The 20,579-nt window shown below is 41.5% G+C and overlaps 1 protein-coding gene across 1 annotated transcript in view; it reads left to right on the top strand.

Annotated features, from left to right (window-relative positions):
• Positions 1-1,224: 1,224 nt before the first annotated feature.
• LOC145409511 (sulfotransferase 1E1-like) overlaps positions 1,225-20,579 on the top strand; it is a 58,287-nt gene continuing 38,932 nt past the window's right edge. Inside the window, exons 1-4 of the mRNA XM_080279903.1 lie at positions 1,225-1,401; positions 8,105-8,256; positions 8,803-9,004; positions 13,843-13,969. Coding sequence (XP_080136029.1) covers positions 1,225-1,401; positions 8,105-8,256; positions 8,803-9,004; positions 13,843-13,969 — 658 coding nt within the window. The remainder of the gene's footprint in view (positions 1,402-8,104; positions 8,257-8,802; positions 9,005-13,842; positions 13,970-20,579) is intronic.

Raw genomic sequence — 20,579 nt, 5'->3', positions numbered from 1 at the left:
CATGGAATATGGGTGTAGTAGAGAGGAAAAGTTTGAATGTAAAGGAGATGAGGTGTTTGAGGAGTAAGTGTGGAGTGACGCGTATGGATCGAGTGAGAAAAGATGAAGTGTGAAGGAGAACTGGAGTTGTTCGGGAGATGGCTGATCGAGTTGAGCAGAGGGTGTTGCGATGGTTTGGGCATATGGAGAGAATGGATATTGAGTGATGGATGAAAAAGATAATTAGATCTGATGTGAGAGGTGTAGGGCTGAGAGGAAGACCACGAATAGGATGGATGGACAATGTGAAGGGAGCATTGGATGCGAGAGGGATGTCTGTAGAGCAAGGAAGAGTGGCTGTGCGTGATAGAAATGAATGGAGAAAAATTGTGAATGAATAAATGATGACGCAGCCCAGAGGGGATATTCTCCTGCATTTGTCTGATCAGCTGATCAGGTCAGGCGTGGGTAAGGGGATGGGTTTATCATGATGTGGCAGGGGTAAACCAGCTCTGCTGTCGGGCCCTGTTGCGGATGTCACTGATTGCACTGCGCAGTTGACCCTTGTGCGATGTGGTGTGGTGAGGATCTGTCCCTTCTCCCTTTTGGGGCTTAGATGCGAATGAATGTGTTAGTGGATGAGTAAATTGGGTGTGTCGTCCTGTCTCGGCTACCTCCCTATCCTTGGGGGAAGCAGCCTAGGTATATAGATAGATTTATTATTATTATTTTTATTATTATTATTATTATTAACCCCCTCCTCCTCCTCCTCCTCCTCCTCCTCCTCGTAGTAGTAGTAATAGCAGTAGCAGTAGTACTAGTAGTTGTAGCTAGTAGATGTGTTATTATTATTATATCTAACCTCATTAACGCAACCTAGCCTAACCTCACCTAACCTAACGTAATCTAACCCGACCTAACCTCACTAACACAATCTAACCTAACCTGACCTAAACTAACCTAATCTAACATCACCTAACCCACTAACGCAACCTAATCTGACCTAACCTCACTAACGAAACCTAATCTAATCTCACCTAAGCTAACTTAACCTAACCTCACTAACAACTTAATCTAACCTCACCTAAGCTAACCTGACCTAACCAAACAACCTAACCTAACCTGACCTAACCTCACTAACGCCACCTAACCTAACCTGACCTAACCTCACTAACGCAACCCAATCTAATCTCACCTAACGTTTCTGTCCATTCTGCAGCCTGTGCAAAAACAAGACCAATAGGGATGAACAAGCAACGCCTTCTATCTGGCCATGAGACCGAACTCCTGACCAATGAAGAGTTACGGAAGATCAACGAAGACCTGGTGATGCACAAAAGTGGTTTGGTCCGAATCCTGCCCGACGGCTGGTTGTACCCGGCCATTACCACACGATATCTGGACCGGATCTACAACATGGAGGTACCCTAACACATTTTCCTTAGCCATTTAATTCCCACGTCACAGCTCAGTGTTATAGGGATTGTCATACTCCAAGACACGAGGTGGAGATATGTGCTGCCTTGGAGATTCGGTAACGTATCTTCTTTAGCGATTTGTTTTCCATGATCCAGCTGCCCTTACACAACGATAATACTGATACGAATATTGATGAGGAGGATTACTGCAGCTGAGAATAATGTGAAGGACGATGAATAACTAATGACGATGATGGCAGTGCTAACGGTAATAATAAAATGAAGATAATGAAAAATTTGCTGATGATAATGATGATGATAGTGATGATGATGATGATAATGATAATGATGATGATAATGATAATGATGACGATGATGATAGTGAAGTTTATGTTATTAGTTATGACGATGACTATGATGACAGAGATGATGATGGTGGCGATGGTATTAAAGTTCATATTATTAATGATGATAATGATGATGATAATGATGATGATGATGATCATGACAGTAAAGTTTATATTAATAATAATGAAGATGATGGTGATGATGATGATGATGATGACAGTAAAGTTTATATTAATAATGATGATGATGATGATGACAATAAAGTTTAGATTATTAATAATGATGATGATGATGACAGTAAAGTTTATATTATTAATAATAATGATAATGATGATGATGATGATGATGATGATGATGATGACAGTAAGCTTATATTATTCATGTTGATGATGATGATGATGACGGAAGTTTGGAGGGTGAAGTGCTTGAAAGGGTACAACAAGGAAGAAAGGTTGCTGGTTCCTTGAAGGCAGTGACAAGCAACAGGGAACTGAGCACGGAAATGAAAAAGTTACTACATGACAGTATTGTGATACCAACTCTAACGTATGGAAGTGAAGCTTGGACGTTGTTGGAAGGACACATGTCAAGAGTGAGAGCAGTGGAAATGAGTTATTTGAGAGGAGCCTGTGGAGTCACATGGAGGGGCAGACTGACAAATGAGGATGTGAAGGAGCATTGTGGTATGGATGTGGATGTGATAGGAAGCGTTAGGAGATACACACTGAGGTAGTTTGAGAGGAGTAGGCTGTAGCACCAGTCGAGCAGGGCAGTACTCCCGAGGTGGATGGAAAGCTGATGACAGGGAGTGCTGGAGCTCCCGTTTCATCAGCCCTCAGGACTAGTTCCTGACCATCCCCCTTTGCTGAACTTTTTCAGTGTCTCAGTTACACAGAGAGTAGGCCAGCATGCTCTCCAGTACAAATTTCTCTAACTATCTTCACCAAACTACATGCACAGTACACACAACACTTCCTATTCAAAATTTACCAAAAATGGCGCCGTTTTATCAAGCCTCGGAGTCCCCAGGGGGGGGGACCATAAATGCCCCCACCATCTGCCCCTCTCCCGGTGACGACTCAAGGTGCCTGGAACCACTGTCTGACTCTCTTCTTCTTCATTTCTGCAACATTCGCGGCCTTTCCTCTAACTTTCGCTCTGTTCAGCACCACCTCTCCTCCTCTAAACCTCATCTTCTTTTTCTGACGGAGACTCAGCTGTCTGAGGCAACTGACAGCAAACCCTTTTCTGTATCCTCCTACTTTCTCTATACTCATTTCAAAGCCAAAGGTGGCTGTTGTGTATATATACGCAACAACTTATCTTGCTCTCGTGTTCCTGAACTTGATTCTTCTGAATTCTCCACACTCTGGCTTCAGCTTTCCTGTCATTCTCTGACTAAATATATCTGTGCTGTTTACTTATCCCCTAATTCTACCATCAAAAATTCTTCGACTATCTTACTTCTACGATGGAACACATTCTATCCATTTCTCCTTTCTCTGAAATCTCCATTCTTGGAGATTTCAATGTTCACCACCATCTTTGGCTCTCCTCTCCTTTCACGGATCCACCTGGTGGACAAGCCTACATCTTTTCTATCCTTAATGACCTAGAGCAGCTTGTACAGCACCCTACCCGTATCCCTGACCACCTTGGAGAGAGCTCCAACATACTTGACCTCTTCCTCACAACTAATCCTGCTTACTCTGTTAATCTTTTCTCTCCGTTGGGCTCCTCCAATCACAACCTTATTACCTTAACCCGTCCTATCACTCCGGTACGGCCTGTGGACCCTCCAGGGAAACGTCGTCTGTGGCATTTTGGAGCCACGGACTGGGAGGCCCTCAGGCAGTACTTCTTTGATTTTCCCTGGAATGATTATTGCTTCCATGGCCGTGAGCCATCTGAGTGTGCCTTGCGCATTACGGAGGTTATTCTCTCGGGCATGGAAGCATACATTCCTTTCTCATATCCTTTGACTAACGCAAGAAAGCCTTGGTTTAATCACGCTTGTTCTAATGCTGTCCGCAACAAGGAGAGGGCCTACAAAAGGTACCGGAGCCAACCCACCCCTGAATCACATCATCTTTATGTTTCTGCCCGGAATCGTGCTAAGTCTGTTCTTCACTCTACTAAAAATAATTTCATCCATACTAAATGCTCTCAACTCTCCAACTCGAATTCTTCCCGCTCCTTCTGGCATCTTGCCAAAAATCTTTCTAACAACTTTACCTCATCATCCTTCCCTCCTCTTTTCTACTCTGATGGTTCTGTAGCTATTTCTTCTACTGATAAAGCAGATCTCTTCACACAGACTTTCTCCTCCAATTCTACCTTAGACGATTCTGGTGCTGTTCCTCCATCACTTCCCCCCTCTGACTTCCTCATGGCTGACATTAAAATTTCTTCAGTTGATGTATTTTCTGCCATCACTGGCCTCAGTACTAACAAGGCATATGGGCCTGATGGGGTCCCTCCTGTTGTTCTCAAGAACTGTGCTTCTGTGCTTACACCCTGCCTAGGCAAACTCTTTTGCCTTTGTCTTTCAACTTGTACCTTTCCTTCTTGCTGGAAGTTTGCTCTCATTCAGCCAGTCCCAAAGAAGGGTGACCACTCCCAACCCTCCAACTATCGTCCAATTGCTTTAACGTCCTGTATTTCAAAAGTTTTCGAGTCAATTCTTAATAGAAAAATTTTAAGGCGTCTTTCCTATCACAACCTTCTTTCCGATCGTCAGTATGGGTTCCGTCAGGGACGCTCCACTGGCGATCTTCTCACCTACCTTTCAGACTCCTGGTCATCCTCCTTTCGGGACTTTGGCGAAAGCTTTGCCATTGCACTTGACATCTCAAAGGCTTTCGATCGAGTCTGGCATAAATCTTTAATTTCCAAACTGCCCTGCTACGGTTTCTATCCCTCTGTCTGTGCCTTCATCGCTAGCTTCCTTTCTGGTCGTTCTATAGCCGCCGTTGTAGACGGCCATCGTTCTTCTCCTAGATCTATCAACAGTGGTGTTCCTCAGGGCTCTGTCCTATCACCAACTCTCTTCCGATTATTCATCAATGATCTTCTAAGCTGTACATCTAACCCTATCCACTTATACGCTGATGACTCCACCCTTCACCTTTCCATTCGGTTCCCACAACCCCCATCTCAACATTTACTTCAACAAACAAGGGATGAGGCTATGGCACACCTAATGTCTGACTTGGCTCGTATCTCTGACTGGGGTAAAAATAATATGGTTGTCTTTAATGCATCTAAGACTCAGTTCTTACACCTATCAACCCGACAAAATCTTCCACAGGTATACCCACTAATGTTTAATAACATTCAGCTTAATCCTGCATCATCCTTGAACATGCTTGGGGTTTCATTTACTTGGGACTTATCTTGGAAAGATCATATTACATCTCTTGTAAAATCTGCTTCCAAGAGATTGGGTGTGCTAAGCCGACTCCGCTCTTTCTTTACCCCTGCGCAATTGTTGACTCTATACAGGGGTTTTTATCCGCCCCTGTGTGGAGTACAACTCTCATGTGTGGGGAGGCTCCCCACATACAGCTCTTCTCAATAGGGTGGAGTCAAAGTCTTTTCGTCACATTAACTCTCCTCCTCTTACTGACTCCCTTCAACCTCTGTCTCTTCGCCGCACTGTTGCATCTTTATCTCTTTTCTATCGCTACTTTAATGGTCACTGCTCCTCTGAACTGTCTGCTTGCATTCCTCCACCTCTACGACGGGCGCGTAGCACCCGTCTGGCAGCAAACTCTCATCCTTTTTCTGTCCAACTCTCTAATGCAAGAGTTAACCGTTACTCCCAGTCTTTCATTTATGCAACAGGTCAGCTCTGGAACTGTCTCCCTCTGTCTGTATTTCCTGCTGCCTATGATCTCCAGTCTTTCAAACGCAGTGTGTCCAGGCATCTCAAAATGATCGGATCTTGAATTTGGCTCTATATTGTATTTTGTTTTTCTCTTGGAGGGAACTGTTACTGCGGGCTCATGGCCTTTGGTTCCTTCTTCCTCGCATTAAAAAAAAAAAAATGTGGAGAGGATGGAGAGTGAGAGACTGACGAGGAGAGTGTATGAGAGTGAGGTGGAGGGGGAGAGAGGGAGGGGAAGGCCAAGGATGAGATGGAGGGATGGAGTGGAAAGATATATGAGAGAGGGGGGTGTGAATTGAGAGCGGGGCAGTGAAATGGCGGGGGACAGAGTGACGTGGAGGTGATTTGTTTGTGGCCATCTCGTATTATTCAGACGTCTGGCAATAGATAAATAGATAGATAGATGACATACACGTAGCCACTGGGGGGGCAGGGGCGGCAGTCTGCCCCCCCTGGGAAAATTTGGGGGAAATTCTGAAATTTTTTTTTGGCATAGTTCTTGTATGACAATACAGTATTCCTAACTTTTCCACTTGTATATTAAACAGTAGTATCTATTTAAAAAAATATTTATGTGGGAGCAATAATTTCCTTTGAAATCGAAAGCTAGACTAAATATAATAAAACCCTGGAGAAAAAATGACCATTTATAACTTAACAGTTTCCCTTATCACCTTAGATTATGTGGTTAATATTTGAGCTCAAATGATGTTTTGCAACTTGAATGCTGATGAGGTGTAAAAATGGCCTTGCTGTCCCCTCAGCCACATCCTGTCACCCTGCAGCCATATCCTCTCACCCTGTAGCCAGTTGCAAACAAACACTTCACAATTATTGTTACAAACAAACAAGCAGAATTTTTGAAGACTGCATGAAGTCATTTTGGTCACCTCAGACTACATTTTAGAAGGTAAGCAGATATAAATATGTGTGCCGGGGGCCTCGTTTGAGTGGGGCACAGGGGGACATGTCCCTCCTCCCCCCACTTTTTGGAGTCTGGGGGACAGAGTATCTTTTGTCTCCTCCCACTTTTCTAGGTGAGAATTTTCGGGAGGAATAGCTTTACGCCGTGTTTCTTTTTTTCCTTAATGGAAAAATCCTTTGTATGCAGTACGATACAGTTCAGGTGATATGAAAATCATTCCCTGCTGAGCAGGGCAGTTCGAGTTGTCGCCTCAGTCAAGGAGGTTAATCCCACCAGATGTATTTACTTAGGTCAGTCTTGACGTATGCACCACCCCTGATGCCTAAGCCAATGAGAATCAAACTAAAAGAATAAGTAGTAGAAAACAGAATTTCTATTGGCTAACACAACAGCAGTAGTACAAAACAAAATACAGAATACGGCAGAGAATTTTAATTTATGCAAATGTGCTAGGTGGAGAGAGAGAGAGAGAGAGAGAGAGAGAGAGAGAGAGAGAGAGAGAGAACGCAAAAGAAAATAGAGAAAAGCGATACGAATGTGGGAAAGTGTGAGTGTTCGGGACACGCACGCCAGAATTCGAGTTTTCATTGGCCTATCCATTCCGTCATTTTTCTTCCAGCAGCCAATCAAAATACAAGGTTTATTTCCGACTATAGACATTATATGGACGCCATTGCCTTTCGTATGGTAGGTGCTGTGCCGATGTGTGGTATATTTCATCATAATTTCGTAGATTATTACTCAAAATAACTGTACTTCCTTATATGTACAGAGAGATAAAGACAGCAGGTAAATGATGCACTAAGAGTATAGTGTTGACATTGCTTTATTCAGTACTAAAATTGCACAAGAAATTTGGGGTACCGAGAAAAAAAAAAATTGTTTTGAGGTAGAACGGAGGGAAGTCATCATGCATGTATCGATAATAATACCATCTACGAGAGTGACCATGATGACCAATGACACTAGTGACAAGGAGATGTCTTTGCTGTGGAAACTCCAGTGCCTTCTAATTTATTAACTGGCGTTTCCTTTCTCTCTCTAATGAAAGAGTAGACCTCTGGCAACATTATGTACTGAGTGTCTTACATACCTCTCCTCTGAAAGGATTATTAGCTATTAAAGTTACTCCAAGAAAGCTATGAATATGTGGTGAAAAGATAGTTTTTCTTTAAGACATTGGAACAAATGCGACAGTAATGATGTTAATTTATTTCTGATGACATAAAACATAAAATGTAGGAAGACTTGTGGTGACAGATATTGTGGGAAAATATTCCAAGTGTTTGCCCCCCCTTGGCAAAAATCCTGGATACGCCACTGATAGATGATGACAGTAAAGTTTATATTATTAATGATGATGGTGATTTTGATAATGATGATGATGATGATGATGATGATGATGACAGTAAAGCTTATATTATTAATGATGATGATGTGGTGATGCTGATGATGCTGATGCTGATGATGATGATGATGATGACAGTAAAGCTTATATTATTAATGATGATGATGATGATGATGATGATGATGATGATTTTCCAGCTCCGGCCAGACGACGTGTTCGTCAGTACGTTCCCCAAAAGCGGCACAACGTGGATGCAGGAAATTCTTTGGGTCATGTTAAGGAACCCGGATCTGGACCCCAATAACGAGGAGATGAAGGAGAAGCTGTGGGTCCGCTCAGTGGATGTTGGGTATTTATCTAGTTATGTGTGTGTGTGTGTGTGTGTGTGTGTGTGTGTGTGTGTGTGTGTGTGTGAATATTCAGGCTATATCTTTCTCCGTATCGGACTAATATAGAGCTGCCTCTGTGTGTGTGTGTGTGTGTGTGTGTGTGTGTGTGTGTGTGTGTGTGTGTGAATATTCCGGTTATATCTTTCTCTTTATCGGCCTGATTGTGTGTGTGTGTGTGTGTGTGTGTGTGTGTGTGTGTGTGTGTGTGTGTGTGTGAGAGAGAGAGAGAGAGAGAGAGAGAGAGAGAGAGAGAGAGAGAAACAATCTTATGGGCTTTTGACCTTTGTTTCCTTCTTCCTCGCATTAAAAAAAAAAAAAAGGTACATCATTCAGCAAGCACTTGATATTGTGTTAAAAGTATTTTCTCAGGGAAGTGAGTCATAGGAACCCGAGCGCTAACATATCTATCAAACTATCTACTGTATCTACAGTACAGTCAGATGCCTTAATCCCTGCACTTCACCATCAGGCTGTCCTCCCTCTGACCTACACCTTTGCAATTCCAGTTTTGGTATGCACTTGGACAACAACAAACTAGCTAAAACGGACCTGAAGTCGATCGCAGAGAAATTCAGCAGAGTCTGTCCTGGGAAGAAAGAGGAGGACGGTATGGGGATTCAGATAGTGGAGAGTCAGCCCTCGCCAAGAGTGATTAAATCGCACTTCCCTCTGGAGCTGCACAACAAGGACCTGCTCAAGAAATGCAAGGTTGGAGAGAGAGAGAGAGAGAGAGAGAGAGAGAGAGAGAGAGATGCAAATAAGTGAAAGGGTCTCACTGTTAGCCACTGATATTCTTCACATTACACCTCCCTGTCATCTATACTAATGACGCTAATTGTGTGGAACTATAAACAATACAGATAACGTACAAGGGAACGTGAAGGTGTAATATGCAAAATAAGTCGCCAAGGGAGAGGTGTTACGAAGAGCACACAGAGTAAACACACCTGCACCCTTCAGTCCTAAATTTTGACCGTGCCTTGTGACCCTGACCGATGCCTGATTATTCTTGAAAATCGAATAATTATTTTTTCCCTAACCCTCAACCTTCTCGCCAAGTCGTTTCTAACCTGTCTACGTTGACCTTCCCCTTTGTCCTTTCCCTATGACCTGTTGTCTCAAAATCGAATAATGTCATTCTTGGCTGACCCTTATTCATTCCACCAAATTCGGCCGAAATTGAATAAAATGTTTGAGTAATAGAGCCGGGTTAAGTTAGGTCAGGTTAGGTTAAGATATATAATTTTATTCTGTGACTAACTTTTTTGTTCTTAAAATATCTATCTATCTATATACCTAGGCTGCTTCCCCCACGGAAAGGGAGGTAGCCGAGACAGGACGACACACTCCCCATTTATTCATCCATTCAGACACATTCATTCGCATCTTAGCCCCAAAGGGGAGAAGGGACAGATCCTCTCCGCACCACATGGCACAAGGGTCAATTGCACAGTGCAATCAGTGACATCCGCAGCAGGGCCCGACAGCAGAGCTGATTTACCCCTGCCACATCATAATAGACCCATCCCCTTACCTGCACTTGACCTGACTAGCTGATCAGACCAAATGCGGTAGAATATCCCCTTAGGGCTGCGTCATCATTTATTCATTCACAATTTCTTTCCATTTATTTCTGTTATGCACAGCCACTCTTCCTTGCTCAACAGACATCCCTCTCACATCCAACGCTCTCTTCACGCTGTCCATCCATCCTATTTGTGGTCTCCCTCTCACCCTTACACCTCTCACATCAGATCTAGTTATCTTTTTCACCAATCGCTCATTATCCATTCTCTCCATATGCCCAAACCATCGCAACACTCTCTGCTCAACTCGATCAGGCATCTCCCGAACAACTCCAGTTCTCCTTCGCACTTCATCATTTCTCACTCGATCCATATGCGTCACTCCACACATACTCCTCAGACACCTCATCTCCATTACATTCAAAGTTTTCCTCTCTATTACACCCATATTCCATGTTTCAGCCTCATATAACGCAGTCGGTACCACAACACCCTCATACAGCCTTCTCTTTACATCCATTCTAAGCAAACAACATCTAAACATCTTTTTCATTACTCCCAGCACCTTTCCTCCTTCATTCATTCTAAACTTCACTTCTGCATCTATTCCTCCATCCACAGCAACATGTGACCCTAAATATTTAAAGCACTCTACCTCCTCAAGCAACTCACCATTCAAAACTATATTCATCCTCCTACCATCTACCAACCTCATACACTTCATCACTTTAATCTTATTCTCATTTACTTTCAATTTCCTACTTTCGCTCACCCTTCCAAACTCCTCTCCCAACACTCTCAATCTCTCCTCTGAATCAGCCACCAGTGCAGTATCATCTGCAAACAGCAGCTGCTTCAGATTCCACTCTCCACCATCAACATTCACCAGACTCAGACCTTCACTGAAAACTCTTGCATTCACCTCCCTTACAGCACCATCCATATAAATATAAAACAACCAAGGCGACATCACACATCCCTGTCGCAGCCCCACTCTCACAGGAAACCAATCAGCCACTGCATTTCCCACTCTTACACACGCTTTACTGTTTACATACAAACTCTTCACCCCTTTTAGTAACCTACCATCAAGTCCAAACAGTCTTAAAAGAATCTACAAAGCCTCCCTATCAATTTTATCATACGCTTTCTCTAAATCCATAAATGTCCAAAACACATCCTTGCCTTTCGCTAAATACTTTTCACACACTTGTCTCACAGTGCACACCTAATCCACGCATCCTCTCCCTCTCCTAAAGCCACACTGCTCATCACCAATCACTCCCTCTGTACCCTCTCTAACTCTCATAATTAACACTCTACCATACACCTTACAACACTAAGAGACTTATACCCCTAAAGCTAGTACATTCATATTTATCACCCTTGCCTTTATACAACGGGACCACACAAGCACTTGCCCAGCCAATTGGCACCATAACTTTCACAAAGCACACATTCAACAATCTTACTAACCAGTCAACAATAGTCACTCCACCACCCTTCAGGCATTCCACAGCACACCCATCCATACCTGCAGCTTTCTCTCTTTTCATCTCCTGTACTGCCTTCTCCACTTCCTCCTTCGAGATCAAAGAATCATTCAACTCTCCCAACACATTTATTTCTTGCACCCTTCCATCCGCCACAATCTCAGCCACCCTTTCCTCCTCTACATTTAACAATCTTTCAAAATACTCTGCCCATCTCTTCCTTACTGCATCCATCTCAATTAACATCCTTCCATCCTCTGCTTTTACTCCTTCTTCCTTCCTAGACTCTCCCTTTCGCACCCTTTTCACCTCCTTCCAAAACATTTTCTTATTCTGTTGATAATTCTCAGTCAGCCGCCTGCCCCACCTCTCATCTGCTGCCACTTTAGCATCACGCACAGCCCTTCTCGCCCTATTCCTCTTTTCCTTATACCTCTCATATGACACCTCATCCTTCCTTTGCAGCCACACTTCATATGCACGTCTCTTCTCAGCCACAGCCATACATACTTCCTCGCACCACCATTCACTTCCTTTTTCTTACACCACCACCCACACGTCTCACACCACACACCTCCTCTGCATGCCCCACCACAGCACTCTTAAACTACTGCCATTCCCCCTCCACACTGCCATTTTCCTAATCATTCACTGCGTTCCACTCATCTTTCAATTTCTCCTGATACCCTATTATTTCCTCTCTTTTATCCAACTCACTCACTTTCCAAACTTCCCTGCCACACCTAACCCTCCTAGCTCTCACCCATCTCTTACCTACTCTTAACTTTCCCTCCACCACGTAGTTGTCAGACATACCTCCACCCTCCCCTCTTAAGACTCTCACATCCAACAATCATCCTATTACATTCCTGGACACAGCCACATAGTCCATCAAAGCTCTATCAACAACCCTTCCACCCTCCTGTCTCACCCATGTATACCTATAAATATCTTTCTTCTCAAACAGGGTATTTCCAATCACCATCTCTCGCTCAACACACATCGCTATCATTCGTTCCTCATTTTCATTTATTCCAGGCACTCCATGCATACCAACTACACCTTCAACTGCTACATTTCCCACTCTAGCATTCAGATCTCCCATCATTACCACATTCACATTTGCTCCAAAACTCTGCAGACACTCACCAACATCATTCCAGAAAGACTCCCTCTCTTCCTCATCCCTTTCACTACCAGGCCCATATGCACTCACAAACACCCACAACTCACATTCAAATTTCGCTTTCACCCACATCAGTCCCGATGACACCTCCTTCCATTCAGTCACACACTGCAGTACTTCCGGACTCACTAACAAGGCCACACGTTCTCTTGCCCTTCCTCTATCAACACCTGACAATCCTCCATTCATACTTCCAAACATAGACTCACCCTTCCCCTTCATCTTCGTTTCACTCAAAGCTAACACATCCATTTCTACCTGTCTCTTAGTCCTTCCAACAACATTAGCTTTATCGGAGTGAAGCTTATTACTTGACCTTGCTTTTTATCCTTGGCCTTTGTACTATTGTTCTATAAAGCAACAGGTCAGCACCAATGCTTATCCTCAACCATTGCACTAAATTACTGTATGTTCACATAAATTAAAAACTGTTAGAATTATATTGTTCACACACACACACACACACACACACACACACACACACACACACACACACACACACACACACACACACACACACACACCGAGCAGTAAAGTACACTCGATCGTAAGGGTGTAATGAAAACAATGATGATGAAACCAATAGCAACAACAACAACAACAACAACGACAATAATAATAATAATAATAATAATAATAATAATAATAACTACAGCATTGGAAAATTGTCAAAGGACAATTTTGATAAAGAAAAACTCTCCTCAGACATTGTCTACAAGAAGCTGAGCTTTAATGGGATCTTGAGGTCAAGGTGCACATCACCTTAGGTCATCAAGATCTATAAGTCCACCAAGTTTGGTGGTTGTAGCTTTATTCTTTCATGTAAAATCAGGTAATTTCTCTGTCCTCCGGGGTGGTCAAAAATTTGGACCATAGGCGATCTGCAGAATAATGATCTGAACTGGACTATATTAAGCACTGTGTTCTGGCCGTGTCAAATGTATAAGCCATTAAAAATTTCAGCCCCTTTAACTTATGTGGTTCTTTAGTTTTAGGTTCACTTTTTTTTTTTCCCCTGATCCTATCCGGGTTCCACTGGAAGGATCTGGATGATATCTGATCAGATGAAGCGGCCAACCAGTACTATGATATGGTACAAAATAAAGGCTGTAACTCTAACGGTATGCGAATGACAGCGACTTAGATCTTCCCTTGAATAATAATAATATTGACAAAAACAAGAAAACTTCCCATAGGGATGTGGAAAGTTTTTAATAATAACAATGGCTTGGACAAGGAGGGGAAGAGAAGGAAGAAGACGATGATGATGATGATGATGAATTGATGAGAATTATGATGATTGAGGATGAAGATGGACTGACGATGGTAATGATGTTACAGGTAGTCTACGTGGCCAGGAACCCCAAGGACATGGTGGTATCCTCCTACCACTTCTTACGTGTGGTCAAGGGTAGAAACTATCAAGGATCACTCGAGAAGTTGGCCAGGGGAGTGATGAGAGGACAAAGTAAGTAGAGAATACAGTACAGAGGTTATAGTACAGATATTACAGTACAGAGATTACATTACAGTGATTTGTTATAGTACAGAGGTTATTGTACACAAATACAGTACAGAGTACACAGACTGTAGTATAGAGATTATAGTACACTGAACTCCAGGTGACATGCTTTCTAATTTACCTTATCTTCTATCAGGGCGACATGCTCTCTAATCCCCTTGCTTCTATCAGGGTGACAAGCTCTAAATTTACCTTATCATCTATGAGGGTGACATGCTCTCTAATCCCTTGCTTCTATCAGGGTGACATGCTCTAAATTTACCTTATCATCTATGAGGGTGACATGCTCTCTAATTTATCCTTGCTTCTATCAGGGTGACATGCTCTCTAATTTACCCTTGCATCTGTCAGGGTCACATCTATCTATCTATCTATCTATTGCCAGACTCCGTAATCCCATACGGGGTGGCCACAATCAAATCGCCTCCACGTCGCCCTGTCCTCCGCCATTTCACTGCCCTGCTCCCAACTCACACCCCCCTCTCTCATATACCTCTCCACTCCATCCCTCCATCTCATCCTTGGCTTCTATCTCCCCATCGCCCCCTCAACCTCACTCACATACACTCTACTCGTCAGTCTCTCACCCTCCATCCTCTCCACATGGCCAAAAAAAACTCAGCGTGTTTCTCGTAACGATTCCTATCACATCCCCATCCACACCACAACGCTCCTTGACATCCTCATTTGTCAGCCTGTCTCTCCATGTGACTCAACATTCTCCTTTCAAATAACTTTTTCCATTGCTGTCACTCTTGACTTGTGTCCTTCCAACAACGTCCAAGCTTCACTCCCATACGTTACAGTTGGTATCACAATACTGTCATGTAGTAACTTTTTCACTTCCATGCTCACTTTGTTGTTTCTTATCACTACTTTCAAGGAATCAGCAACCTTTCTTCCCTGCTGTACCCTTTCAAGCACTTCGCCCTCCAAATTTCCATCCTTACTCTTCACACTACTCAAGTACTTAAACGTACTCACATTTTCCATTTCCTCCTCATCCAGCCTCACTGTACATTCACTGACTGCATTTCTCTCGAAGACCGTAAGTTTACTCTTCCCTACATTCACCTTTAGATTCTGTTTCTTACACACTCTCCTGAACTCATCCACCAAGCCTTGCAGCTCCCCTTCGTCTTCACTGAACAACACAGTATCATCTGCAAAGAACAGTACAGGGAGTTTCCAAACACTGCCCTCTGTCATTAGGGCCACTCCTGTAATGACAGGATTTACAATCCCACCACTATTGTTCATCAGTGTGACGCCAGTTATTTAATCTCCCACCGGTTATTGGTTCTGTTCAACTTACCCATTGATAATACAAATGGTACTTGACTTAGTCTCCCCTCCGTGATTGATAGAATATTCACTTCAGTAAAACAGAAGGGGGAGGGGTGGTGTTTTGACTTGGTATGATAAAGGTTAATTGTTTAAGATAGTTTTGGTAGCATTTGTAGTTTTTGGCCGAGTCGAGATTAAGTCAGTACCTCGCGTGGTCGTCGTTCCCAAAGCGGAGGAATCTTGAATTGGAAGGGGAGTGAGTTAGGCATGAGAGGACATAATTCCCTTGATTGGGTATTAAAAAAAAAAAAAAAAAATGACCTATACTTTACTCTACTTTAATAATTCTATACTGGCTTTCAACAGACATTTTTAATTACATGACCTTTAGTCATATGGAAAAGGGTTATAAATTAAAACCAAGGTTTGGGCGACCATCATACAATATTGTCACCAAGCTAAACAATTGGAATATTCAAGTGGTTTCTGAGGGCATCATACCTCACTCTTTAATGTCGGTTATTCTTGGGTTCGTCAATAGCCTCAAGACTGGGACATTTATGGGTTTGGGTTGTCTTTTCGAGCTGGCATAGCCTCGACCCAAGAAAAATAATCACTCGTGTTCTATTTCGTCCGTGTAGTATAACCTCATCATGCAGTTCACTATAATTCACAAACACTATCAATTCATAATTATTAATAGTTCATAATCATCATTAATGCATAATCACCAAGAATACATAATCACTCGGGCTTGTTTAGCCTCGAGGAACAACTCAAAATCACATTTTTGCTCACAACCACTAAGTTCCCTTCAACGCTCCTAATTATCTAACATATTAATATAAGAGAAAGAAAACGGTTAATGAGTTTGAATTTCGCCTTTCCGTTACATGATCACATCACTTTTCAAATTTCTATTCCTTATCTACAAAAAAAAAAAGTTCACCTGATAGATCAATAATACCATTTCTACTACATTCAGTTTATAAAATACTTCATGAGTAGTGTAAGTGTGTATGTAAGACGAGTCTATGGGCAATACCACGAGATGGCCTCGTGCACACTCCGACGTCACGGTGTCTGGGGACTGAACCAACGTCTGTTACACACGATGTCTGAGCAGCGAGTGTCTACGTTAAGCTTTTAACAACATTACTTCATATGGTTCACGCCTGTCATAAAAAGGACATTGTATAAACTTGAAGTGGAGTTATATATATATGACTTGTGGACGAGCGGTTGTTATACTTGAGTAACTTTGTAAGTAGATAATCTTCTTTCCCATTTGCCGTGCAATGACAGGAGAGGTAAAGAATAGTATGGGACTATATTTATTTGTCTTGGAAATATTAACAAGCCTCTCACTCACGAGTGAGTATGAGTAGAGTCCCTGTCTCCCTGTCTCGCTCTCTCTGTCTCTCTCTCAAGTTGCTAAGCCCTTCTCCCTGCGACCTGTCTGTTCTATGGCTAGCTTCCTTCTGAGCTCTCTTTCCTAAATTCTGGTGTAGCAGAAGTCGTATCACGTGTGTTCCCTGTGATTGGAAAGTTCTAGAAGCCTGTGTGTGAGTATGTGTGTATGTGTGTGTATGGTCACTAGGTGCTGTCGTGTGCCTATAAAGCATTCCTTGAGTTAAGAGTGTGTAAGCATGTTTAGCATTGCTCGATTCTTGCAGACATAGTACCTTCTCATCATCCGACCTCCTGCTTCTGTCTGTCTCTCTATCTATCTATTTATCTATCTATCATGATTTGTAAATATAATATAGAGTCCTAACATATGCTCGGTACACGCCACTGGAGGTCCTCCGACAGCAATCATCATTGACATATGCTAATCTATTAGTATATAATATTGATTATAATATTGTATACATATAATATTTATAGTAAATAGTGATTATTCAGTAATATTACATTTTAAACAAGTTGTATACATTTTGTGAGATGTGTATGTATAACAGACATACGCATATAATTGTGCAATGGTAATCCTGCTAGGTTATACATTACATATTGAGTTATCACTTTAGTAATGTCTAATATTTCACCTAACTTGTATGATGATACTGGTAATACAGAATTGTAGTATAGTTGTATGACTTATAACATTGTACTAACATTGTGGTAATACATAATTGTAACATTTTATGAATTGTTACAAAATATTGTGGTAATGCATAATTGTGTTGGCTTTATAATTGTAGTTACATTTTGTTAATGCAACTGTTACATAAGTGTCTTGGCCTTATAATTGTAGTTAAAGTTACATAAAAGTTACATCTTGTTAATGCAACTGTTACATAAATGGTACATATTGTTTGTAGTTACATAATTGTAGTTAAAGTTACATAAAAGTTACATCTTGTTAATGCAACTGTTACATAAATTGGTACATATTGTTTGTAGTTACATAATTGTAGCAAGTGTAACATAATGCAATCGTTTGTCGTTACATAATTGTTACATATCGTTTGTAGTTACATAATTGTAGTTAAAGTTACATAAAAGTTACATCTTGTTAATGCAACTGTTACATAAATGGTACATATTGTTTGTAGTATTGTTTGTAGTTACATAATTGTAGCAAGTGTAACATAATGCAATCGTTTGTCATTACATAATTATAATATGGAGTTACATAATTGTTACATATCGTTTGTAGTTACATAATTGTAGCAAGTGTAACATAATGCAATCGTTTGTCGTTACATAATTGTATTATGGAGTTACATAATTGTTACATATCGTTTGTAGTTACATAATTGTAATAACTGCAGTCCTGACATATGAATCCGGTCATGCTGCGGTCGATGATAGTGATGATGTGACATGCCACTGGCTCGTGGAGACAACAATCTGCTTTTTGTTTCACTTATAGAAGGAGTTTATGTGATGATGTGCCATGCCACTTGCTTGTGGGGACAACAATTTGCTTTTTTGTTTGTAGTTTATGTGGTATTTTGGCATATGTAGTAACACTTACACTTATTTTCATTTGTATGTTATGTGATCTTACTCTATTTCTCTCCTTTTTCTTTCTTTCTTTCTTTCTTTTTTTTTTTTTGTATGTATTGATTTTCTATAGTTTGTTTTTCTTCGCTTGTGTACGCTTTTTCTATGTTGTTCATGGTTGCATAATTACTGGCTAATTTTCTTGGGATACTTTTTTTTAAGTTTAGTTTATATTGCACAGGTATTACTGAAAATGATATTATATAGCCCCATATTTTGTTATTTTATATAAAAAATATATACACTATATACAGTATTAACTATATACACTGACTTGTTGTTCACTTGTACTTATCGTGGCCAATATATGTGTCAGCACTGTGTGGAACATTGGGTCTGGTTAGTACTTGGATGGGTGACCACCTGGGAACACCAGATGCTGTTGGCATCCCTACGTGTCAAGTGGGGTTGGTGGAGGATTAGTGCCCCTCCCTGTAAAACAATTAACTCTAAGCCGTTGGCCACCCCGTTTGGGATACATGGCGTCTGGCAATGAATGAATGAAAAAAACTGTGTGGAAATCACTGTCTTCACGATTGTGTTGAAGATGTTCATTCTTGCTAACGTCATTTGTGTTGGCCATTTTTTTTTTCTCTGGTTTTCCTTGTAACTTAATTTATATGATTCCACTAGGTAGTTTTAATTAATAAATGTTTAATGCAGTTCTTTTAATAGCTCACTGAGTAACTGTGATGGTATATTTTCTTTATCACTCTGTAGATATAATAATGTATAGCTGTATGTATGAAACACGTATTTTATGTAGGTATAAATGGTAACACTCGTTGGCAGTAAATAAATGTTATAATAAATGAATGAATATATACAGTGTAGAATATTTATTGTTGGTGGTTATTTAGTGTTTGAGTTATGCAGATAACTGAAGTAAGTACGTGTATTTAAGCTGTAACTATACAGCACGTTTTATATGTTTGTGCAGAAGCTTACTGTCTATCACTGTGTATTGTATAAATGAAGTAACTATGTAACTCACTAATTTTTACCGTGGTGGGAATGGTGTTAGTGATGGTGCAGGTGGTGTGTTGACTGACGTGGCGTCTTTTTAGCAAGCACGCATGATGACGTCGACTTCCCACACTGGTAGCTGTGGTGAGTGAATGAGTAGCGATGAGTAACTTGAGTGAAGACGAGTGAGTAGGATGAGTTATGAGTCGTGTCTCACTCTTCGTTGGTTTGTTCCGTTTTTCTTCCTCGAGGTATTCGTGGTCCTTTTTTCTTGTGATTTACTCCTTGTAGGATGAAGACTGCCGCTACTTGTAGGTGCGTGTAGAAGATTATACAGACGACTCGTAGAGTTGTTACTTGTAGCTGATTGTAGATGGTTGTAGTTCGTTGGTTTGTCGTAGAAATTTCAAGATTGTTTGTATCAGTACTTTGTTAAACTACTGGCAAGACGTCGTGTGATCACTTCTACATCAGCGTGATGATCGTGGAGACGGAGGGGGCTGGTTGGAGAGAATACTGTCAGGAGCTGGTTGAGTTGTTGGTTGTGAGAGGTATTTTTTTGTTTTCAATCTTGATATTTTGTAGGAATTCACTGTTGATTCGTAGACGAGGTTCGTATACGTTCGCTGCTGCCAAATGTCATAAAAGACTTTGTATGTTACTTGTTGAGAAGTTTTATATATTAGACTTGTGGACAAGCGGTTGTTATACTTGAGTAGCTTTGTAAGTAGATAATCTTCTTTCCCATTTGCCGTGCAATGACAGGAGAGGTAAAGAATAGTATGGGACTATATTTATTTGTCTTGGAAATATTAACAAGTCTCTCACTCACGAGTGAGTATGAGTAGAGTCCCTGTCTCCCTGTCTCGCTCTCTCTGTCTCTCTCTCAAGTTGCTAAGCCCTTCTCCCTGCGACCTGTCTGTTCTATGGCTAGCTTCCTTCTGAGCTCTCTTTCCTAAATTCTGGTGTAGCAGAAGTCGTATCACGTGTGTTCCCTGTGATTGGAAAGTTCTAGGAGTGTGTGTGTGAGTATGTGTGTGTATGGTCACTAGGCGATGCCGTGTGCCTATAAAGCATTCCTTGAGTTAAGAGTATGTAAGCATGTTTAGCATTGCTCGATTCTTGCAGACACAGTACCTTCTCATCATCCGACCTCCTGCTTCTATCTGTCTCTCTATCTATCTATTTATCTAGCTATCTATTATGATTTGTAAATATAATATGGAGTCCTAACACGCCATGTAAGGATTAAACAAGAAAAAGGGGGGGGGGAAGGAGGAATGTGGAC

The sequence above is a fragment of the Coenobita brevimanus genome, chromosome 81 (assembly GCF_032717465.1).
Source record: "Coenobita brevimanus isolate Jiangsu-jjx chromosome 81, ASM3271746v2, whole genome shotgun sequence".
In the NCBI taxonomy this organism is placed as follows: Eukaryota; Metazoa; Arthropoda; class Malacostraca; order Decapoda; family Coenobitidae; genus Coenobita; species Coenobita brevimanus.
Note: the sequence above shows the minus strand (reverse complement) of the source record. Positions and strands in the feature narration are given on the sequence as shown.